At 40.2% G+C, this 25,823-nt stretch overlaps 1 protein-coding gene across 1 annotated transcript in view; it reads right to left on the reverse strand.

Moving 5' to 3' along the window:
* Positions 1-1,986: 1,986 nt before the first annotated feature.
* The window catches only part of ERCC4 (excision repair cross-complementation group 4), a 32,907-nt gene continuing 9,070 nt past the window's right edge, over positions 1,987-25,823 (reverse strand). The window contains exons 5-11 of the mRNA XM_011956025.1: positions 23,851-24,031; positions 22,738-22,866; positions 20,731-20,841; positions 19,283-19,880; positions 17,159-17,251; positions 9,465-9,577; positions 1,987-6,696 (exon numbers count right to left, since the gene is read on the reverse strand). Coding sequence (XP_011811415.1) covers positions 5,963-6,696; positions 9,465-9,577; positions 17,159-17,251; positions 19,283-19,880; positions 20,731-20,841; positions 22,738-22,866; positions 23,851-24,031 — 1,959 coding nt within the window. The 3' untranslated portion in view covers positions 1,987-5,962. The remainder of the gene's footprint in view (positions 6,697-9,464; positions 9,578-17,158; positions 17,252-19,282; positions 19,881-20,730; positions 20,842-22,737; positions 22,867-23,850; positions 24,032-25,823) is intronic.

A 25,823-nucleotide genomic window follows, 5' to 3' on the forward strand; every position in this document is an offset into this window, starting at 1 on the left:
CTCCTAATCAGTGACCAAGAGGCATATGGCCCTAGAAAATCAGAGACAGCCTAGGCCACTGCTAAATATCTAGCTCTACACAGAGAGGAGACTCAGTATTATCTAAGTTTTACATACTTGCTTTTGACACTTTAAGAGAGATTAAAAAACAAACCAATTTGCAAGCCGGGCACGGTGCCTCACGCCTGTAATCCCAGCACTTTGGGAGGCCGAGGTGGGCGGATCACAAGGTCAGGAGATCAAGACCATCCTGGCCAACATGGTGAAACACCATCTCTACTAAAAATACAAAAAATTAGCTGGGCATGGTGGTAGGCGCCTGTAATCCCAGCTACTCGGGAGCCTCAGGTAGGAGAATCACTTGAACCTGGGAGGCGGAGGTTGCAGTGAGCCGAGATTGTGCCATTGCACTCCAGCCTGGGTGGTAGAACAAGACTCCATCTAAAAAAAAAAAAAAAAAAAAAAAAGTTAAAACCATGACTCTCATACAAAAAGAACAAAACAGAAGTCAAAGATTTTATTTGACTCAATCAATGAGGAAATCAGTAAGATATTAAGACTGGTTCAGAAGAAAGTCAAAGACCTGGAGATTTGGAGTTTGTTGGTCAAAGGAGTGCAGAAATACATTTGTGAAAAAATGCAAAACCGGTTAATGCTACACTAGGCAATGGCCTTTGCAATGCAACGGACAAGAATTATTTGCATGGCCAAGTTTTATTTAAATTAATCTCTATTCTTATGAGGTTGCAAAATAGCCCTCCTAATCAGTGACCAAGAGGCATATGGCCCTAGAAAATCAGAGACAGCCTAGGCCACTGCTAAATATCTAGCTCTACACAGAGAGGAGACTCAGTATTATCTAAGTTTTACATACTTGCTTTTGACACTTTAAGAGAGATTAAAAAACAAACCAATTTGCAAGCCGGGCACGGTGCCTCACGCCTGTAATCCCAGCACTTTGGGAGGCCGAGGTGGGCGGATCACAAGGTCAGGAGATCAAGACCATCCTGGCCAACATGGTGAAACACCATCTCTACTAAAAATACAAAAAATTAGCTGGGCATGGTGGTAGGCACCTGTAATCCCAGCTACTCGGGAGACTGAGGCAGGAGAATAGCTTGAACACGGGAGTCGGAGGTTGCAGTGAGCCGAGATCGCACCACTGCACTCCAGCCTGGTGACAGAGCGAGACTCTGTCTCAAAAGAAAAGACAAAAAACCAATTTGCTTTTTCTATGACATATTTGTAATCAGATACACAAAAGCGTACAGAAATGTTTCCCACTATTCCCCACAGCCCCCACTGTTTCATTATGGGCTGTACATTAAGGTTTCAAATCATGGTTCCACCATTTACTACTGGGTGACCTTGAGCAAATTACTTAGCGTCTCTGTGTCAGTTTCATCACTGTAAAACAACATTAAATAATAGTACCTTCGTGGCTTTGTTATGAGGATCAAATGAGATAACGCATAAGTGATTTTTAAAAAATGTGAGTTGCAGCGCTGCTACTAAGAAGGGGTTAGTCTGCCAAAGTTTTATTCAGACACTAAAACATGTTGAGAAATAACCTCACACCTTGTTAAAAAGGGATACAGATCTACATTTTGAAGCAGAAGCAAATGTAATTAAATCATTGAGTCAATCAATAACCAATAATTAAGCTTGTTTGAAAGATTACAATAAATTCCAGAGGTGTTGAAAGGATAATTCATTTTTTCCAACTCTGACATTAAAGGAACAAAAATGTACGAGGCAGGAGTGGCCAGGAATGCACCTTTGTTGAGCTAAGATATCCCAGGCATTGTGCTTACCACACACTCATCACAAACTGACAAATGAATATTTTTTGAAGAATAGTTTTTTTGTTTTGTCTTGTTTTCCTCCTTAAAGAGACATGATACAGAATGAAAAGCAGAAAGGAAAAGTAACCAGTATTGTCAAGTCTTAGAAAGTAGGTAACCAAATGAATTAAACAGCAAAAGCAGTGGTTCAAAGAGCACTTCTCCTTTAATCGTTTCTTCATAACAAAAACGAAAAAAAAGAAACATTTTCAGGATTTTAAATTATCACTGGTGGTAATAGATGCCCTTTCACTATACATTGTCATTTTTACTTTGCCCATAAAATACTGAGGAAAATACTGAATAAATATATATTTTATTAAACACACACACATACAACCCTGCTGAAATTCATATAAATCAGTTATGTCTCACTCCCATCCAAATTTTGGCTTATGCATCTTTAAATTAAAAAACAACAGCATAGTGGTTTAAGCCACCAAAAACGTGGTTGATAAGGATGATTAAGTGCTGAAGTTCAGAACTGAGCCAGAAATACCTATAAACCAAAATAGAAAACAAAACAATAAAGAAAAGTGATAATTCATATCAAAGCCTGGCTTAATTTTAATATACTCCATCCTGAAAGAAGAACTTTCCTAAATGTTGGTTTTTAACAGGACACTTCCAGGTTAAACTGAACACAAAAGTGAATTTCCCCAAAGAAGTTTTCTGAGCCAAAGGAAAATCAAATTATGCTTGCAAAACAAAGGAAAGACCGGTAACGCCTGTCTCCCCATGACCCACTTTCTCGGATTTGCTTCGGTGTAGGTTTTCCTGCTGAAGGCCGTTTATTAATTCTATATTGTGGGATTTCAACGCGACCAAATCTAGACTTAACCCTTCACATCCTACTGCGTTGGTGAATGAGACTATTTTCAGTTCCTCATGAGCTGGGAAACTGTATCCAGGATGTTCTCAAACACATACAGACATATCGTCTACTGAGCCTCAGGCTGAAGAAGTAATAACTTACTGCCAAAAAGATAATATTTATGACCACTACTAAAAATGTTTTCTTCTTGCATAATTTTAAGAAAGTATCAAAAGAGGCACTATGATTTAAATGAAACAAAATGATTTCTCACAATATCTCATCAGTTCACATTTTTATACAAAAAACTTGTAAAATAGAATAATGCTGATTTAGTTTTTAGAAAAGGTTTTAAAAGAGCTAAACATGAGTTCATAAGTACACTGGATATTTACTATCTTGAGAGAAAAAAAGTGAAGTTAATAAAATTCTGCTGGAAAATAAATACATTAATTTTACAACTGCATGCATCTCTAGTTCCTTTACCAAAGATTCTTAGATTGTAAAAATATTTGTACAAAAATCTAAGTAAACACTTGATGGATGTATTGAAAATTTTCCAAAACTGGAAATACGTTGAAATATATTTATGTAGTTGGAAGAGGAAGTGGCAGCGAGAGGCTTTCACTTACAATGACCATTTTAGAATTCATTAGAAATTAATGTTCATAATTCAAATACATATGAGACAGTGCACCTGTCTTCAAGCGTAGAGCAGATACAAGAGCAATGAACAGATTTGGAGAACCATGGGGCACTGGCATTAAGTGCAATTAAGACTGTTATTTATGTTGCACTAGGTAACAAGGACTGTTGAAAATGGTAGCTTTAAGACCTTATTTTTGAAAACTCAACTTGGAATGAAACCCCTTTCATAGAATATGCTATGTGAAGATGTTCCTTTTATATAATGAAACAACAATAAAAGGCAAGTGGAATTATACAAGAAAAAAACAGAAACCACATACTGCAAGAAGTGCTAGAACAGGGTGAAGAGACATTATAATAATCATTATCATTTGAAGTGGCAGGTCTATTTTAATACACTCTGAACTATACTCAATAAAATAAATACAAAATTGAATGTTAACAATAATGTAATCATTCAAATTTTTGTTTTCCATTCTAGGGGGTATATTTTGAATCCTGGGAAAAAATTAGCAGCCCAAATCTTTATTCCATCTTAAACTAATTTTTATTTCTTGTCCTTCTCCTTACTCTCCACATCATCTTACAGAGTTCTACTATAACCAATCTGGTTCTTGATACTCCTCAATTCATTCTGGTAGTATCCTTGTGTAGAGTTCAAAATCCATATATACTGTTAAGTACCAATAAATCAAGATGCCAACGTGAGAGGTTCAGTTCAGAAAGGACAGTTAAAAATAATTTTGTTGGCTGGGTGCAGTGGCTCACGCCTGCTATCCCAGCACTGTGGGAGGCTGAGGTGGGTGGATCACCTGAGGTCAGTATTTGAAACCAGCCTGGCCAACATGGTGAAACCCCCGTCTCTACTAAAAACACAAAAATTAGCCGGGCGTGGTGGTGCACGCCTGTAATTCCAGCTACTTGGGAGGGAGAACTGCTTGAACCTGGGAGGCGGAGGTTGCAGTGAGCCGAGATTGTGCCATTGCACTCCAGCCTGGGCAGCAGAGGGCGACTCTGTCTCAAAAAAAAAAAAAAATGATGATAATTTTGTTAAAGTCGAGGACAGTTTTGTGTTACACGATCCACTGTCTATTAGTTCAAATACTGTAGCAAACAAAAAAATAGTTGATGTTGATGAAACATTAAAATGTGTGATATGGCTAGCAGAACTGATATCTATATCAGCTCCTGAGGTAGAAAATTTCCTGCTCGCTACTCAACATGTGAACAACAGGCAAGTTAATAATATTTAAATATAAAAGTTTAAAAACTGTACAAAGATGCTGTGAATATCCTATTTGTACACTTATGTGAAAAGTCAACTTAGGAAGTTTAGAATGAGATTTTTTTTTATGGATTTTTAAATGTATGTATTTCTTTTGAATTTTTATATATTCCATACATTGATCTTTCATTTACCTACAGTCCTTTTTATCTCAAGGCAGAAAAACCAAATCTTAAAAGCTTAGTGGGCCACTCATTGGCTTGCATTTGAGTCCTCACACAGAGAAGAAAGGAGCCACCCTGGCACAGGACTGTGAGAAATACGAATCACAGGAAGGTGAGCTTAGGTTGTGTTTCTTTTTCTTTTCTTTTTTTTGTTTTTTAATAGAGACAAAGCCTCGCTCTGTTGCCCAGGCAGGGGTGCAGTGGCGCGATCTCGGCTCACTGCCAATTAGGTTGTATTTCTAGAAGATATGATGCTGGTGTCTTAGGATATAAGAGCTGGGAAACGAGGAAGTCTGAAAAAACTCTGTCACTAGCCATTTGGACTTAGAGATCTCGGATATTAGGAGACTGAATATGTGCAAAAACTGAGAATTCTAAGAGCTCCTTCACCATTAACTTTTGCAAATAGGTAATTCATTTTGTTTTAAAAATACTAATTTTGAACAATGAAGTTATAGTATATGCTACGTATGTTCGGGTCATTAGAAGACTAGTCAGCCAGTTTTAGAGGAGACTGTCTTGAATTAGACCGTCTTAAAGGCTCCATGAAATTTCCTTAGAGCAGACAGGCAGAAGAAGTGTGGAGCTGAAGAAAATGGTAGAGAGAACTGGTCAGGAATGGCAAAGAGATGTTCCTTCTCAGTATTCCAGAAGGCTCCTTCATAGACAAAGGGTCAGAACACGATTCCTACACAAACATCAGTTCAAACGTCCAGCAGACACAACAGCAAAGAACAGATTTGGAGAGCCACGGGGCACTGGTATTAAGTGCAATTAAGACTGTTATTTATGTTGCACTAGATAACAAGGACTGTTAAAAATGGTAGCTTTCTTGTGCCTGCTCTTGTCCCTCCCTGCACCGTCCATGCCAGGCTTAGCATGTTCCTTTCTAAATGAGATCTGTCAGGATCAGGTACAATTTCTACTTTCTGTAAACACTTGTAGGAACTTTACCTGATGCTGCACAACGGAACATGCAAAGCCTGGCATGGATGGTGCAGGGAGGGACAACAGCAGGCACAGGCAAGTCAAAGTGATGCCCAACTGCAGAGTTCAGAGAGGAATCCTGGCTTCTGGTCCACCGCACAACCATTGAGAGCACTGGAAAAGAATGAAATACCAAACTAATAATTAATAACGACCTATGACGTCTGGCGAGGAGCAGCTGAAAAGCACAGGCGTGGGATAAGAAAACAGCCACCACTGTTCACTTTTTCCCTTTTCCTTTCGATACGACTTCTGCATAAGAGGTGTGAATGAAATCATAAAGCTGCTTGGCATTTGCAGCATTCCCCAGAATATTTGTGAGCTTGTCTTGTGACAGGGTTGCTAATTCTGCGATGTTCTTAACGTGGTGCATCAAGGAGCGGCAGTTTTTGGCATTCACCCCTGGCATTTTTAACAAGAAGTCTTGGGGACCAGCATTGTACTTTTCTGACTCGGGAAGGGTTTCAGAATCTGCCGTAATGGCCAGTGCTGTCGCCGCATCAGGCTGTGGCTTATTTTGTTTCAGCTCCTCAAACAACTCCGCCGTTGCATGAGGAGAGGGGCACCAGAGAATCCGTAGTCTGGGGAAGTGAAGTGTAAGAAGAGTGAGTTTGGAACTAATGTCATTGCTGGAGATCTCCTGAAACAAGGCACCTCGGGCAGTGAGAGAGAAAGGCTTGCTGGGGTCAAACTCGATCAGAAGCACAGGACGCTTGTAGTAGCGGGACATGGAGACGCACTGGCTGTAGAGGCGGCCGTTATTTAAAGAGCCGATTAAATCACTGATACTCTTGCGCTCCACACACATTTCTGGAGTGAGGATGTAATCTCCAACCTCTAAAGTCACGGGTTCAATGTCAATGCCCCGACGATGGATCAGAGATGGGAGCTCACTTCGAAATTCACGCATATCCACAACTACGCTTTGCTGTGTACCATTCTGTTCCTGGCCACCTGTACAGATAAAGTAAGTAATGTCACTGGGGAAGAAATCTCAAAGAAGGAATATAACAAAATCTAAAAATCGATGTTTCTGTTGTTAACGCTGATGGATGGTTACATAATTCTATATGGTAATATTCCATATAATTTCTATATTTTCAAACAGATTTGTTTATAAAGTAGAAGCAATTTCCCTTGAACGAAACTGAGCTAACAGGAAAGTTAGACTCTGTCAGTAGTTCCTTATTTGCAACGATTTGTAAATCCACACATATCTGCAAAGGTCTCCCCTGCCTAGTTTCCTCATAGCCCGTTATTACTGCACTGACCACATTTTGTTGGTCAATGTATGCCCAATTCCTAGGACAAAGCCTGAGGGCAGATGCTTAAAATAGCAGACACAGTAGATGCTTCAAAATGCTCACTGAGTAAATCTAGTGATTTAGGAACTATTGTGTTTACATCAAAGACTCCAGAGATGGAGAAAGGGAAGGAGCTGGGAAAAACACGAACATCTTAGACCACAGCTTCTCACATTCTAACATTAAAAAGCAGACTCGGGCTGGGCGGGGTGGCTCACACCTGTAATCCCAGCACGTTGGAGGCTGAGGCAGGTGGATCACTTGAGGAAAGGAGTCTGAGACCAGCCTGGCCAACACGGTGAAACCCCGTCTCTACTAAAAATACAAAAAATCATCCGGGCATGGTGGCGGGCACCTGTAATCCCAGCTACTTGTGAGGCTGAGGCAGGAGAATTGCTTGATCCCAGGAGGCGGAGGTTGCAGTGAGCCGAGACTGTGCCAGTACACTCCAGCCTGCACAACAAGACTGAAACTCCGTCTCAAAATAAAAAAGCAGACTCTGTATTTAGTAGGTCTGGGATCTAAAGGGTCTAAGAATCTGCATTTATAACAAAATCACAGGTGATGTTAATGCTGCTTGTTTAAGGATTACATTTTTAGGTATCAAGGGCTGCTGTAGACAGAATAATGGTACCCCGCAAAGATGTCCACATCCAAATCCCTGCAACCTATCGATACAGTCATGTGCTGTACACAATGTTTTGGTCAATGACAAAGTACATGTAACACAGTCATCCCATAAGATCACAATACTGTATTTTTATCATACCTTTCTATGTTTAGATGTGTTTAGATACACAAATACTTACCATTGTGTTACACTTGCCTAGAGTATTCAGTACAGTAACATGCTATGCAGGTTTGTGGCCCAGGAGCCATAGACCGTACCACATAGCCTAGCTGTGCAGCAGGGTAGACCGTCTAGCTTTGTGGAAGCATGTTCTGTGATGTTCATGTAATGATGAAATCGTCTAATGACACAGCTCTCAGAATGTATCTCTGTTAAGTATTTTGAGATTGGGAGATTATCTGGGTTACCTAGGTAGGCCGAAGGGTTCTCAGAAGTGAAAGATGGAGGCAGGATGATCACAGAAGAGAGGATGCTATGCTACTGGCTTTGAAGATGGAGGAAGGGGCTGTAAGCTAAGGAATTCAGGTGGCCTGTAGAGGCTGGAAAAGGCCAGGAAAGGGATTCTCCCCTAGAGCCTCCAGGAGGAATGCAGCCATGCCAATATCTTGCCTCATAAAACCCATTTGGACTTTGAACCTGCAGAACTGTAACATAATAAAACATGCTGTTTTGAGCCACTAAGTCTGTGGTAATTCGCTATAGCAGCCATAGGCAACTAATATGAAGGCATGAGAACTGACCTCTAAGGACAGACTTCTACGAACAGCTCTCTGTGTGGTACCCACACACTCCAATCTGTCTTCCTTCACACTGCCGTACATTCTGTCATTCTTCATGAAATGTCAACAAACTGGTTGATTTTTCAAAGAATCTTCTTTGAACAAGACACAGAGGCTCTGAGGTAGTGTTTCCCAAAGTATGGTCCAAAAACCACTTCCATTAGAAGCCGCCGAGATGCTGGCTCCATTTCACATCCACTGAGTCAGAATTTCTATGAATTGAGGGCTATGAATCTACAGTTTTAACAAGCATCTGAGGTTATTCTAAAGTCTACTAAATTCTGACATCCACTGTTCTAACTGTATTTGGCCTCACCAAAGGTTAAACCAACTCAATCGTATTGCTCTTCTCATGTCGCCTGGCTGGAATCAGCTGCTGGCATGGGAAAATAGGAATTTGGGGAATGGGAAAATGGTGATTTCTGGATCACAGTGCACTTGGAATTCAGCAGGTCTTGGTGGCATGCCACAGTTTGGACACTGCACAGCAATGTGTACCAGACGCTGGGGATCTGGGGAGTAACCAAGAAGACATGAATACAGAAGGAGAGGGGGAGTGTATGCACCCCACCTATGTATACATCTAAGGGGAGAGGCAGAGGAGGGAAGGAGAAACTTCCTTCAACTACTCTGGGTTAAACTGGCTTTTTAGGTTGAGATAAGAACCTAACCACCATTTACCAAAGTTTATTTGCAAAAGTACATTCTGAGTCTCAACCAACCAATCATAAAGGCAACGCTGGAACAGAACCCATTCTAAGCTGGGGTGCCTAGAACTCAACCTCACATGGTTTGCAGATGACACAGTGCCTGCGCTCTGAGGAGGACACATGGTGAGTAAATGGTAGAGCTGAGATTAGAGTAGGGAAGTACACATCCTCTCCTTGGCCTAAACCCCATTTTTAAGAGTTTGTTGACACAGACCAAGCCTTGGCAGAGTAACTCTGGAACTTCAGAGCCCGCTTTGCAGGCAATGGAGGCGCCTGACAAAGCGCAGGCAGGACTCACCGGCTTTGCGAGTGTCGGTGGAAACATCTGTGGACGCTGTGCCTCTTACCAGGTCTAGGTTTGTTTCATCTCTGCCTTCTCTTTCCTCAGGGACAACCATGCTCGCCTTTTCTCTGCGGGAGAAAACACGGTCAACATTTTTGAAAAGAATTTCAAAATTCTAGATTTTATCGTTTGTAAATTGTAGTATTGAAAATTATCTACATGATGATGGCAGTAAGAGAAAAACAAAAAAACAAGGAATAATATATTAGAAGTAAATATGCCAAGACAAGTGATGGGTAAAGGAAGTAGAAAAAATTAAGGTAAAAAGTATCTTGGTCGGGTACTACTTCTTGATTTTCCAGAGTGAAAAAAGCAGTTGCTTATTTTGATTTTATATTCAAATATTTAAGAAATAACATAAGCATGTAAAAAAAAAAAAAAAGCCATATGTAAAAAACGCCACCAAGAGATTCCTGAGACTGTTTATAAGGTTAAAGTGTTATTGATGTTAAAATGTAAATCATTTATATTCAAACATTTTCAGGGTAATCATAAATAGGGGTTAAAAATCATTAAGAAACTAAAAAACATATATGATAGAATTTTGATTTTTAAAAACTCCAGGTGGCAGGCTGCATTAAACACCCTGAGTTTTAAAGAAAAATCAAGATCAAGACTTTGAAATAGATACAAGAAATCAAATTTCTATCAGAGATTAAAACAAAAATTCGACAGCTCAGGTTCTGCCTTGGGAGCAGCATTCATTACTCACTCATGAATTTATTGAAAAACATTTATGGAGTGTTCCTGTGTGGTGATCTAGCTACTTTGGATATAATTGTGATCACGCAAGAATTCCTGTCTTCAAGGTGGCTCATATCTCATACGGTAGATCCAGAGGACAGTACAATCATAACTAAGATTCGCAATTTGGAACCACATCATGACAAGATCCTTAATAATCACAGAAAGAGTAAGCCAGGTTTGCGGTAGCCTTGCTTTTCAAAACTGGTAAAATATGTTATACTTAATTCTGCCAGGTATGACAGAAAAGATATATAAGCTGAGTCTCTTCCCTCCTTGGGTTCGCAACTGAGTCGAGGGAACAAAGCAAACATGAGAAGAAAAGAAAAAAAAAAACTGGAACTGAGGAACTGCAATAAAAAAGACTAAGGTGAGGGGAACGGAAGAGGAACCATCAATATTAGTTAATTTCAACAAGGGTTAAAACAATCAAGATTTTCCCATTGATATGGTCTGGCTGGGTCGCCACCCAACTCTCATCTTGAATTAATAGTTCCAATAATCCCCATGTGTCCTGGAAGGGACCTGGTGGGAAGTGACTGAATCATGGGGGTGGTTTACCCCATGCTAGTCTCGTGAGAGTGAGTGAGTTCTCACGAGATCTGATGGTTTTATAAGTGTCTCGCATTTCTCCTGCTAGCACTCATTCTCTCTCCTGCTGCCATGTGAAGGACAAGTTTGCTCCCCCTTCTGCCATGATTGTAAGCTTCCCAAGGCCTCCCCAGCCATGTGAAACTTGTAAATCAACTAAACCTCTTTTCTTTATAAATTACCAAGTTTAGGGTATTTCTTCATAGCAGTATGAAAATGGACTAATACACCCATTAGAGGAAATGAAATCAGAGGGTCCAATTCTTCAACCACTCTGGATAAATATTTTAGAGCAGGGTATCACTAAAAGATACTACTAAAGAACAGAAATTGTAATTTTAATTTTTATACTATTTGAAACAACCTATAAATGCAAATATATTATTAGTACAAATTTTATAACTAGATCATAAGGGGGCAGGCAGTGGTTCTAGTTCCATGTATTTTCTCATTATTCTCAATACCAGAGTCAAGAGCTACCTGCTGAAAAGCCCTTTGCAGTGGCAATGGCTCTGGCTGCCTCTCATTACCACTCCATTCTGTCTGTTGCACTCTGGTTAGGACAAAGGGCAAACCATTCAAAAAAATTACTGCTCTTCTATTTTTCCTTAACATTCATTCGGTATTATTATGTTCATTGTGTCCCCCACTTTCTTTCTACTTGTTACACTGGCTAAGCTGTGTATCACACATGGGATCATCCCAATTTCCTCATTAATCTGTAGTCTGTATAATCTTAGGGGGTTAGAGTCCAGATTCCGGTTCCAATGGTGTGGATTTGAAACCATTTACTGGCCACGTGATCTCAGGCAAGTCATTTCATGGCTCTGTACTTCAATTTCTTTATCAGTAAAATGAGGATAATAATTTAAAAACTTACCTCGAAAGACTGTTATGAGGATTACATAATACATGCAAGGTGCTCAGAACAGTGTCTGGCACCCAGTAAGCACTATATAAATGTTAGGTGTTATTATTATGTACTTTTCTTATAACATGCTAATCTCTTTGTCTAATTATCCATGATCATACTAAAAAACTGAAGATTTGCTTTCGAATAATTCCACAATTGTTTCCACTAATAGCTACAGAAAACAGCTAGTTTACCACTAAATGTTGTAACTTAACTACAAGTCGAATCTGAGAAAAAATATATTCCAGAGACGAAACCTGGACTATGAAGAAAATAAGCCTTCCTAACCAGTAATTCAATTTAACAGAAATTTATCACAATTATAAACAGCCAGTCTCTTGCTTTCAACATGTGGCATAATTACCCAAGTCCCCCTATGTGCCAGACACGAAACAACAATTAAAAAATTCAGATTTCTATTTCTGCTTAAAGCACCAAGCTTTCCTATGTTTGCTTTAGTATCTTCAATGGTATTTTTATCAAAATTTATTTATTTTAATTTTTAAACAAACAGAGATGGGTTCTCACATGTTGCCCAGGCTGGTCTTGAACTCCTGGGCTCAAGTGATCCTCTCGCCTTGGCCTTCCAAGGTGCTGGGATTACAGGTGTGAGCCGCTGCGCCCAGTCTTCAATGGTATTTGAATAGCATGTACAACATAATCCTATGCCAACACAGGAAAGTGGCACTGAACTAGAAGTCTCTTCCAACTCATTTACTTAAGCCCTCATGCTAGCCCATTTTGTGATCATATTTTCAAACTGTAAAATTTCAAATCATCCTACCCCTTCCTTTGAAAAGCAGTGACCTCCTCAAAGCTACGTATACTGAGGATGTTATTACTAAGTTTTCTACCCAAGGAGCTAAAGTGCTCCCTGGGTAGAAATAAAATGATGATTGATATTTAGCAATGTAATCTTTTCCTCTTTACCTGTTATCTGTAATCTACAGATCTTTAATCCAGCTACACAATCCTTTCACTGTCAGTTCACCTGACTTGTTCCTTTCTGGTTATTTTATTTTTTTATTTTTTTTTTGAGGCAGAATCTGGCTCTGTCGCCTGGACTGGAGTGCAGTGGCCGGATCTCAGCTCACTGCAAGCTCTGCCTCCCGGGTTTACGCCATTCTCCTGCCTCAGCCTCCCGAGTAGCTGGGACTACAGGCGCCCGCCACCTCGCCCGGCTAGTTTTTGTATTTTTAGTAGAGACGGGGTTTCACCGTGTTAGCCAGGATGGTCTCGATCTCCTGACCTCGTGATCCGCCCGTCTCGGCCTCCCACAGTGCTGGGATTACAGGCTTGAGCCACCGCGCCTGGCCTCTGGTTATTTTAAAGAGCCACAATTGCTTTTGTTCTTACGGTATCACCCAAGGTGGTCTTGGTAAAAGCACACAGTCTTGTCTTCACATTAAATTTTTCTCTAAGTACAGCAACAGTGCAAATGTTTTTTGAACAATGCTCCTCAAATATGTTTTTGCTTTGCAAAAGAAGCACCTCTCCAATTTCCCAAGTTTCCTGGGAAAGTAAGTATCTTAAGATTCTAAATAGTGCAACCATCTGATTGACTGCTGGGTCAAATGGGAAGGTATTATTTAGGACAAGTAGACAATCACCCTGGAAAGCATTAAAAAATTATGCCAGATAAAAGATAAAATTATGTTAAAACCTGGTGCAGAAATTATTGTATGGACTGAAATGTGGGAAAGAGTCCACGTTCCAGGCTCTGCTGAGTGAGGTTTTCCAGTATATATAAGGCTAATCCACATCTTGTCACTGAGTCCTCTGATGGGTAGAAGCAGGTGCATAAATCAGGAATAGCATGGGATCCGATACCTTACTACTATCTACTAAAAGTGCTCTTTTCTAGATTAGATTCCCTGATGCACTGGAGAAGAGGCAGTTGCATGAAGACAGGCGAAGCATGAAATTCACCTCCTCAGGTGATGCCTTCCTCCCATTCTATCAGGCTCCTCTGGCTCTAAGATTGTGCAGGAAAGGGTTAACTCAGCAGGCCTGGACTGCTCAAACGCTGCATGTTTCCGAGAAAGGCTTCTCTCCTCAACACTGGCTCTTGGTCAGCTCCTGGGAGATGAGCTCTGAGCCGGTCTAGTATTCTCCCTGATAAGAAGGCTCTTATATGCCTGAGGCCCTGGGTCCCAATGTGCCAGTTGGATCAGACAGTTTATGCTGACGATGTGATTTACGGTAAATGTCTGTTGTTGCTTTGGGGGCTGGAGTCTGAGGAGGTGTAGCCAGCCATGGAGGTACTCTGTGTCTATGTGACTCAGCTCAGTACAAATGCGGGGCCTCGGGGCTCAGGTGAGTTTCCGTGTTGACAACGCTTTGCATGTGTGGTCACACACTGTTGCTGGGAGGATTCAGCACATCCATGTGACTCCACTATGAGAGGATTACTTGGAAGCTTAGGCCTGGTTTTTCCTGGACTTTGCCCCATGTGCCTTTTCCCTTTGCTGATTTTAATCTGTGTCTTTTTTTTTTTTTTTTTTTTGAGACAGGGTCTCACTCTGTTGCCCAGGCTGGAATGCAGTTCCATGATCTTAGCTCACTGCAACCTCCACCTCCTGGGGTTTGAGTGATTCTCCCACCTTAGCCTCTCAGGTAGATGGGATGACAGGCATGCGCCACCACTTCTGTCTAATTTTTGCATTTTTAGTAGAGACAGGGTTTCATCATGTTGGCCAGGCTGGTCGTGAACGCCTCCTGACTTCAAGCGATCTGCCCGCCTTGGCCTCCCAAAAGTGCTGGGACTACATGCGTGAGCCACTGCATCCAGTCTTAATCCGTATCCTTTTGCCGGAAGAAACTGTACTGCGAGTAGAACAGCTCTTCTGACTCATGTGAGTTCTTCTAGTGAATCATCCAGCCTGAGGATGATCTTGGGGAACCCTGACATGAACACTGAAAACCCAATCTGAGTATTTTAGCTCTGGGCGCTCATTTCTATCTAGGTGACAATTATTTTAATGAGCAAAAACTTTGGCAAAGGCTGTTTTAAGAAGAGTGAAGGGTGGTCAGGAGGTACTGGCTCACACCCAGTATCACCAATTCTTTGATTCTATCTCCCAAATCTCTCAAATCTGTCTTCTTTCCTCCATTAACCTAATCTTGGCTACCACCTTCTCATCAGACTGCAATAGCATTCTGACTGGTTTCCACACTCACTCATTCCTCAGTTTGATGCCAGAGAGAGCCTTTACAAACATACTTAAGTCACTTTCCTACTTAGAAAGCTTCAGTGCAGTCTTACTGCCCGTGAAGTCCTAAATCCTTCACAGGGCCTCTTGTACCTCAGAGCCTTCATACACACCTTTGTTCAACATAACCCCCTTTCCACCCCATCTGCCTAGTATCAGCTTGAATATCCCTTCCTCAGGGAAGCGGCTCCTGATCAGCTTATGGTCTGGGTGAGGTCTTCAATGTACTCTCCTATTACACCCTCTTCTTTTACCTTTGCAGCCAGTGGTGCTCTGTATACTTCTACTTATTACAGTATTTATAATCATTTAATGTCTGTCTTTTCCACTAAAGGGTAAGTTCTAGGAGGGCAGAGGATTTTCCTACACCACTTGTAACCTCAGTACTTTAATATTAGCACAGGGCCTGGCACATACCAGATGCTTAATAAATAATCTGTTTACTATTTGAGCCTTGTGGTGTGAAGGTCTAGAAGACAAAGAGTAAGACAGAGAAGAGCAAAGAGCCTGGAACAAGAAGAGGCGGCTGGTATAATGCCTGGTCTGTTATAACATGATTTCTGAACTGTGTTTTTGAAAAATATATACACCCACATATATGACATAAACACCACCATAAAGCACATTGGTAGAAAACATATTTTCATAGGCTGAGAGGACTGAGTAATACTTGTATGACTAGTAGCTGGATGACTCCAGGGCCAAGGCATACCACCATCTGAGAGGATGTGAAAGGAAAAGAGGGGACTGCCCATGCATCATGTTGACCCCCATCGTGGGACTCCATGCCACTGATTCAGCACATACTCCGATTTCCAAGAATTCTTCTCCTGGGCTATCCGGGTTATATGTATATTTTGCACATACACTGAGAACCCACAGACACCACTGTAGAATGGTTATCCATTTTGAAATTCGGCCTAGGGTCCTGGCAGGTTGACTACTGCTAAAAATAATTTCTGCCCTCCATTGCCAATGCCTGAGGTTGGAAGATTGGTCTGGCCCAGCTCACTCCGTCCAGGCCATGGTCTCTGCTGGTCTAACTTTCTCTAGCTCAGCTCCGTGATGCCCCATCCAGCCCTTACCCTGGCTTCTGAGGCCCTTAGAGATCACCTGGCCCATCTTCCCACACCAGGCTGCAAACCCCCCGTTTTTTTTTTTTTTGAGACGGAGTCTCACTCTGTCACCCAGGCTGGAGTGCTGTGGCTGGATCTCAGCTCACTGCAAGCTCCGCCTCCCGGGTTCACACCATTCTCCTGCCTCAGCCTCCTGGGTAGCTGGGACTACAGGCGCCGCCACCTCGCCCGGCTAGTTTTTTGTAGTTTTTAGTAGAGACGGGGTTTCACCGTGTTAGCCAGGATGGTCTCGATCTCTTGACCTCGTGATCCGCCCATCTCGGCCTCCCAAAGTGCTGGGATTACAGGCTTGAGCCACCGCGCCCGGCCCAAACTCCTTGACAATATCCCTGGTGGGTGGTTATCAGATTTCTCGAATGCCTTCAGGGCAAGAAGTAGCCATCCAGTTTGTGAGTATCTCAACATTTTCCTTTTGTAAAATGGAAAGGCATTTTCTACTTGGATTTGGAATAGTACCAGATACTCACTCTTAAAAACATACACATGTGTATGTCCAGACAAATAACACACTTCCTAAGAAATATTTTCCCAGAGTGATTCTACTGGTGATCCTAACTGGCTGTGTTGTAAAAGCATTTCCCAACAAACGGTAAGGCAGTCACCCACCCACAGACAATAGAAATTTTACAAGGAAAAAAAAATCATTCAAAGGAGGGGAGAATCTTGTGCATAAGGCAGGGAGGAGGGAGATTTACCAACATATTTCTTAGAAAAGCAGTATTTTCGCTGTATTTCTGGTGTTTTGTCATACTGCTTCATAAACAGAAAAGCAGTTGTCTTTGTTACATTTCTAATATTCTATTCAACAAACCACTGAAAAGCAACTGGAGATGAAGGAAGAGAGGGGGAAGAGAAAAAGGAAGTATGTGCCGAGGTCTACACTGGAGGACAATGCAGATTACACATTTATCTCAATGTGATCCTTTCCAACTTCTTCCTTGCCCCATCCTTCCTGAGCAGGGCTATCTGATACTCCCCCATCCAGAGAAGCCTCCAGACCATGAAAGGTTTCCAGTGTAGTTGGGGCTTTCATACTGATTTTCTATGTATTACCTTATGAGTTTTTCAAAAGCTTCCTTTTCTTTCCGCAAAGCAGTGAGATAGCGTTGTTCCTCAGTTGAACCTCCGTATATAAGAAAGTAAACCCTGCATGTTAAGACAGAACTTTTAGATTGGAAAAACAGCATTTTTAATCCCTGAAAGGAACAGCAGAACATTTGAAATCAGCAGCCTAGAGTGTTCAAATAATAAATATTTGACTAAGAATCAACGGTTTCATTTATCACACACTAGCTCAAATTAAGCTGCCTAAACCCCACCTGTTAAAGGTCTTGTTACCACACACAGCTTTTTAAATTTTCTTTTGCCAAAAGGAAGAAAAGAGTTTAGGTAAACATTGAAATATAACTAGAGGGATAGAATAGTTCTTTCCTCATAACTATAAACAAATTAAAAAAACACAAATTTTAGAGGCTTCTCCAATTCTTCCTTTGCACCTCTGCCAAACAATCATTGACAAAATTGGGTAGTATGTTATGAAAGTTATGAAAACCAGCCTATGAACGTTTTTTTTTAATTCATGTCTTAACAGAACACAGCAGTCACACATTTTATATAAATACACGGGCATAGAAGACATATGGATTACATCAGGCATCTCAAAGAATAATTTGATCTACTTTCTCTTAGAAAAGGCCTGCTTTTCAGGCTGGGCATGGTGGCTCACACCTGTAATCCCAGCACTTTGGGAGACTGAGGTGGGAGGATCACTTGAGCCCAGAAGATCAGCCTGGGTAATATAGTGAGACCCCATCTCTACAGAAAAAAAAAAAAATGAGTTGAGCATGGTGGCACATGCCTGTAGCACCAGCCACCTGGGGCTGATGTGGGAGGATCACGTGAGTCAGGGAATGCGGGAGGTGTTGAGGCTGCAGTGAGCCGTGATCGCAACACTGCACTCCAGTCTGGGCATCTGGGCAAAACTCTGTCTCAAAAAAAAAAAGAAAAAGGAAAAAAGAAAAAAAAAAAGAGAAACGTCCTGCTTTTCCATCTTGTTTGTTGCTAAGAGAGCTGAATTAAGCACCTCCTCTGTCCCTTTGCTTCACCTTCAGTCAAAGCTATTTTCCTTTTTGAGCCTTGGTTTTTCTTTTAGCTGTTATCTTCCTAGATGATAATTCTTTGAAGTGTAAACAGAGAAAAGATCATTAGGTAATGAGTCCAGAGACTCAGTTCTCCCACGATGTGTCATGTGGCCAAGGCCAAGTCACCATTTCTGGGCCTCAGTTTCCCGTTGACAGAGTAAGTGGTTGAACTCCCAGGTCCCTTCTGATTCTAACATTTTGCTCCCAAATATCACACTAATCTGTTCTCAGGCAAGAAGGAAGCTTGGTGTACATAAGCTATCTACAAAGTTGATCAGCAGCAAAGTACAAAAAACTTACCAGCCTATAATTATTTTACCAGCCTCATCTAATCTCTTCATCCTGCATTATTTCTGATCCAGCTCCTCCATTCATCTCTACTCTGAAAGGCTGTGTTAGTTAAAATGCTAGGGGAAGGTTTCTTTTGGCTCCGTTTTTGGTTCAGACTGAGTTCAGGATATTAATTTTGCTGTTTATTTCCCCTCAGATAATTGGAAAGCCAGAACACTATCTTCTTTGGGAGGTATCATTTTCTCATCTGATATTTGTGTAGATGTTTTATCTGATATTTCTTGAAACTCAAGTAAACCTGGTACAGTAATTCCCCCAACACTTCAGTTTTATGTGGATGTAATTTAGAGTCATTTCTTAAAGTTTATAGAAAAGACATTTTAGAAGATTAAAATTACTTAGCCACAGTTATATTAATTTTTGGTAGAAATTAGATTACGCATTTCTTAGACTTTTTCAGACACAGCACCCCATATGCTGCAAGTCAATGCCCAAAGAATAAAGGCCAGAACGCACAGCAGCACGTAATGAGAACGTGAGCAGTCCCCTTGGTTTGTTGTCCTGCTGTGACACTTGACATCCTCCCTATCCAACTTCCCAGATTCATCAGGAAGCAAAATAAGGTTTCATAAACACAAGCAGCATCGTAACGGATATTAAACAAAACTAACATGCAACTGGTACAGTTTCTGGGTTAAATCCTAAAGAACTGTGCAACTGAAAGCTTTGATTCTTTATAACTTGCCTCAGAGGTTTCCCAGGCCTACTTGCCCTGTAAATTTCAAGCTGTCGAACAAAGGTTAGCTCTGCATCATAAAGAACCACGTATCTTGGTTCCACTTCATGGAGTACCCTTGTCAGAGCATAGGGGTCGCTACAGCCCAGAAGCGGATGGATGATAGTGAGGGGTTCTTTCAGGATTCCATAAGCAGCATCCGATGACAAATTTACATCAAATTCTTCATGCTTAATTTCTTCCAGGCAGCTTTCTGGGCTACTGCTTATTTCTCGACAATATCCTTCCTCGACATCTCCTTCCTCTCGCAGTTCCTCAGGTTTTCCTACCATTTGAGTTAAGGTCAACTTCGGTTTTTTTTTTTTGAGGGTTCTTTCTTTGGCAGAAGCCCGTTCTTTGTTTTGGGGGTCTTTGGGTCTTTTGTGAGATTTCCTAATTCTCTTTGAACTGTCTTCCTTCCTAAATTTCATCCAGATTTCTTCAGCTTTGCTATCCTTCTCAAAGGTTTTCCTGTAGAGCCTCAATAAGAAAGCCTCTGCTCCAAGAGTGATATAGTCTCTCAGCTGGGAACATGTTCGGTCATCACTTGCACATATCAGTACTTGACCTGAAAACAGAAAACAACATTATGTTACTTTTACCTCACTTGTCCTCCTAGTTTCCCTGTGTCCCCTTATTCCTTCACCTGAAGGGAAGACATCTTACCCGTTGGTATTAAAGATCCACAATTTACAAACTATTTAAAAAGGGTCTTAGGTATTGATGAAATGCTTTCTCCTCTCTGGCAAGATTACTTCAATCTTTTCAGTAAAGTTGAAGCCAGACTACTTAATCTTATGAAAGTACAACTGTGGTATAAAGGTGGCTTTAAAGAAGTTCTTTTTAATTAATTTTTTTTTCAGAGGGTCTTATATATGCCTAAATTAATTCCAAATGGATTTTTCCTCTTTTGTGAATTGTCTTAGTCTCCTTTGCCAATTTAGACAATGTCTTCAGTTTGTATCGGCTCATTACATATTAAAGTAATAGAAAAGTTGAGGCTTCTTTGGAAAGATACTTGGCTGAGGATATAAAACAGGAGACCCATTAGTTTATTCCTTTGGGATTCCACATTTAAAGCTTGGTGAATATGTGTAGAGATTAGCTCAATCTTTAAATAGAAGTTCTAAGAACCCAACTAGTGAAAAAGCCTTCATGGAAAGCTTTCATGAATATACAATGATTCAACCTGGAGAAAATTACATCAAATGAACAGAAATGAGGTTGCCACTAGGATCCCAGTGTTCATTTGCCATTTATTTGTCTACATTTTACAGACAAAATAGCAGGGTTTTAAAATAGAGAAGGGTTTCACCATTTTGGTCAGGCTAGTCTTGAACTACTTTTAAAGAGCTAATTAAATCAGGACTCATTTGATAGATTTTGAAAGCAAATGTTTTCATCTCCTTTTTTCCTACCTGGACCACCAAGAGCTTCACTCTCCTTATTTTCTGCCTCAATTTCTTTTAATACTTCAGTCAGTGCCTCCCACTTTGGGTTGCTTTCTAGGACCAGTTCCTTTTTTGCTTCTGTAGAGAAACAAAAATATCCCATTCTATGTGATAATATTTACTCATGAAGTCTTCTAAAGGCTTTTAAAACAACAGATAACACAAGCATCAGTACATATGCCCATTTATTTAAGCTTTCTTTATAATGATAGATGGACTCTGCTTTCCTGAAAAAGATCTACTAAATGAAAGATACTTCAAACCATTAATATGGCTTTCAAAATGCCTTAGTAGAAAGTTACATGCATGGTCACTAATGAGAGACCATTCTGTGTTAGTTGTTTCTGTTGACACTGTATATAAGCAGCTATACAAAATAAAGGCATCGGTACAGAATAACAGTATTTATTATTTCTAAAATCCCCACGACTTTCATAATCCTGAACATGGATAAAAGGAGACAACAATTAATTTTTTTGTTTCTATAAGCATTCAAACACAAACACATCAATAATATATTTAATTATGTTTTCTTTAAAAAGATTTTTTTTTTTTAAGACGAAGTTTCACTTTTGCTGCCCAGGCTGGAGGCAATGGCATGATCCTGGCTCACTGCAACCTCTGCCTCCTGGGTTCAAGCGATTCTCCTGCCTCAGACTCCCAAGTAGCTGGGATTACAGGCACGTGCCACCACTCCTGGCTAATTTTGTATTTTCAGTAGAGACAGGGTTTCACCATGTTGGTCAGGCTAGTCTTGAACTCCTGACCTCAGGTGATCCGCCTGCTTTGGCTTCCAAAGTTCTGCGATTACAGGCATGAGCCACTGCGCCTGGCCGCAATTAAGTTTTGAAACAGATCTTTAAACTAGGCAGAAAGCAGGCATTAACCCTATCCCATGCCTTAAAAACTCAGTGATATTTACAACATCACTAAATAGATGCTGGAATAAAACCCATATTTACCTCATTCTAGTATATTTATGTTGCTTAAACATTAAAAAGGATATTCAAATATTCTACCCTGACTTTATTTATTAGTTTTGAGACACAGTCGTACTCTGTCACCAAGGCTGGAGTACAGTGGTGTGATGATATCTTGGTGTAACCCTGAACTCCTGGGCTCACCTTAGCCTCTCAGATACCTGAGATGGTAAGTGCACATCACCTCGCCAGGCTACTTTCAAAGGTTTTTTTTTTGTTTTTTTTTTTTTTTTTTGAGACGGAGTCTCACTCTGTTGCCCAGGTTGGAGTGCAGTGGTGCGATCTCAGCTCACTGCAACCTCTGCCTCCTGGGTTCAAGTGATTCTCCTGTCTCCGCCTCCCGAGTAGCTGGGATTACGGGTGCCCGCCACAACGCCTGGCTAATTTTTGGTATTTTTAATAAGAAACCAGGTTTCACCGTGTTGGCCAGGCTGGTCTCAAACTCCTGACCTCAGGTGATCTGCCTGCCTCGGCCTCCCAAAGTCCTGGAATTACAGACATGAGTCACTGTGCCTGGTCTTAAAATTTTTTTTGTAGAGATTGAGTCTTGCTTTGTTGCCCAGGATGGTCTTGAATTCCTGGGCTCAAGCAATCCTTCTGCCTCGGCCTCCCAAAGGGCTGGTATTATAGGTGTGCGCCACCATGCCCCAACCTCACCCTAACTCAGAAATAATAATTACTTTGAAGTCTAAAAAAAATCAATAAATAGTTGTTTATATAGCATACTTTTGATCGATATTTGGCATTTGTTATTTGGAACCCCTGGAAAATAGATTCCAACACTTGTCATGCTGTATACTTCGACATATATTACACATATACTTCACACATATACTTTTGACATACATTACATGTTACATATAACAAACATACATACATTTATCATCAAGGAACACACTTTTCACATGGCCAAAGGAGACTAAATTGCGCTTTAAATATCTACACCAAATACTGAAATAAAAGACACATTTAAAGACTTAACCCTACAAGATACCTTGCCCTTCTTTAATTTCCATTTTTTCAGATATTTTGCCTTTTTTACTCATTTTGGCATCTGGAAGATGATAAACCCTTGCTCGAGCATTTACAAACATCGAGGTGCTGGAGTCAAGGAACAGCCAACCTAATATGAAAAGTTAAAAGAAAAAGTGCCATCAATTTATGGTTAATTTAAAATAGTCTCTGATGGTCACATGACCTACATATGTAACCGGCTGCCATCCTGTTTTCCTACCAATCACACCTCCTCCCACTATTGTGATCTCTCACTGTTCGGCTAGACCAGTGGTTTTCTGGGTGTGGTCCATGAACTCCCGGGGGTCCCCAAGATGTTTTCAGGGCTGTGTGATGTCAAAACTTTTCTCCTAACAATACTATGACATTATTTGACTTTTTTCACTGTGTTGACATTTCCAGTGATGGTGTAAAAGCAATGCTGGGTAATACTGCTGGTGCCGTAGCACGAACCAAGGCAGTGCCATGAAAGTGTACTGGCATCCACTGCATTCTTTACTGTCATGCTTCCGCAGTTCATCACTTAAGAATGTCCCTAAAGAAGCATCAAAATTATTAACTGTATTAAATCTTGACCCCAGGGGTTCACAGACCACACTTTGGAAACCGCTGGTCTGGTCAAACAGTGGCAGAGGCCAAAGCAGTGGTAGCAAAACAAGATGGTGGCCAGCTGTATATGTGTATTGCCCTACAAATCTCTTCTGCTCTTCGGTCGTTGGCACTCTGGCTGATGGAAACCCCATACTCCCTTGCTTTGGCTTTGAGGGAAATGAATTTTAAGTTCTTAACAACTAAACTTTCAGAACACAACCTATTTCTAAGTTGAGGACTGCCTGTACTACACAGTCTTTTCTAGAAATAAAATTGCCCAGAACGGATATGAATATTTATTATTACACAGAACAGACGTTAAGTAGGCGGAAACATTAGCTATCAATAAAACCTACATCTTTGTGCTATGAACATAAAACACAATTTGAAATCTCAGTACAACATATAGTTGAATATAGCACTTTTCACACCTGATTCCCCCAAAACCTAACACTTTATTCAAATCAGCTCTTAGAATATTATTAGTATTTTAATCTCTCACCTGAATTCTGACCAAAAGCTTTTTCCGTTGCTCTCAGAGATTCCAGAAGATTAAGAAATGTGACACAATCATACTGAGAGAGATACTGCAGCAAAGTTCGTAATATCTTCAAATCCTGAACTAAGGATTTAGTCTTGGCTCCAAGCTGGTGCCACAAAGGATCCAGATAGTGGCGGATTGTCTAAAACAAGAATACAATTGGGTATTGCTAAAATATGTTAAGTATAGTTATTCTTAATACAAATCATATTTTCAAAAGGATTATTTCCTGTATAACTAAAAATGGTTAAAATGGTAAATTTTATGTCATATATATTTTACTACAATAGAAAACCCCAAACATTATTCAAGGAAGTAGCTAGAACATTTCAGTTAATAAAATTCTAATAACAATGTTTAAATTTTCAAATGTAGAAGAATGTTTTACTGCTAGAATCTTTATGATCAGATAGAGTCAATCTATCATTATCCAAACATATATTACTGTCAGGAAAGAAAAGACCTGATAAACATCAGATAATCAATTATTTGTTTTTATGAACCGACTCTAAGCATGTAGCTCAGATATGTTCAATTCCTGCCATGTTTGACTCTGACTATCCTGAATGGATAAAGACATGGGATCCAAATGGACCAAGCAGAGGGCATAAACCAAGCACAATGACTTACTAACAAATTAAGGTACATTGTTATTTAATTTGTACATGAGTATCAAGTTTTTTGACCTTTAAAATAAGGTATAACCAAGAAATGAAAAATTTAGTTTGATGCTCATGTACAAATTAAGTAACAATTACTAAATTAAATAACAACGTACCTTGCTGATGTAAAAATTTCTTTAGTGTTTTTTCTAAAGTGGATTCATATAGGAAAATATCTGTTAAATTAACAATGGACTAAGTTTGATTATTATTAGTAGTAGTAGTATTATTTTGAGATGAAGTCTCGCTCTGTCGCCAGGCTGGAGTGCAGCGGCACAATCTCAGCTCACTGCAACCTCCGCTTCCCAGGTTCAAGCGATTCTGCCTCACCCTCCCAAGTAGATGGGACTACAGGCATTCCTACCACGCCCAGTTAATTTTTTGTATTTTTAGTAGAGACGAGATTTCACCATGTTAGCCAGGATGGTCTCCATCTCCTGACCTCATGATCCACCCTCCTTGGCATCCCGGAGCGCTGGGATTACAGGCGTGAGCCACCGCGCCCGGCTGATTATTTTTTAAGATTCCAAAATGCTGTCTAAAACAAAGAACAGCTTTATGTACATACTATGTACGTACCTACAAATCCAGAGCTATGTACATGTATGTTTCCTTCACAGACTGATTCTGTAACTTTTTAGGTAAGAATTATCTGATTTTTTTATCAGAGATTTGTAGCCTGATGTAAACGCAGTACCACTGCATGGAATCTTATCTAACAAATTTAATAATGAGCAGGAGTAGTATCTGGATGACCGTGTAGTTTATTGTCTAAACCAGGACACTTGTGGAAAACGAAATGATACACTATTTATAATCACTCCAGGACAACAGGTAGATACTAGGACTGTCCTGAACAAACTGGGATATGTAACTACATGCCTCTTTTGTAAAATTATCTACAAAACCTTAAATATTTTAACAAGACACATGCGATATCTATATTTAGATATGGTTACTAAAAGAATATCTAAAACAATGAAGTGACTGTTACTAACCAGGGGGATAATCAACAGAAATTTAGTGTGAAACATGTTAGGCTACGATTTTATTTTTCTAGGGCTATATAGATTCTATGAAAAGATTGTGTGGGATTAAAAAATCATCATGGACTAAATTATAAAAAACTTTAAGCACAGAGGAAAACAAAATACATAAAATTAGTTTTATGTATCAATATTTCACAGTCAACTGACTTTTTTTGAAGAATCAGAGAAATAAGAAGTTAAATTTTTCCTTTTTTATAATCGCCATTATACAGTGACACAGAGA

The sequence above is a fragment of the Colobus angolensis genome, unplaced genomic scaffold (assembly GCF_000951035.1).
Source record: "Colobus angolensis palliatus isolate OR3802 unplaced genomic scaffold, Cang.pa_1.0 Scaffold407, whole genome shotgun sequence".
Classification (NCBI taxonomy): domain Eukaryota; kingdom Metazoa; phylum Chordata; class Mammalia; order Primates; family Cercopithecidae; genus Colobus; species Colobus angolensis.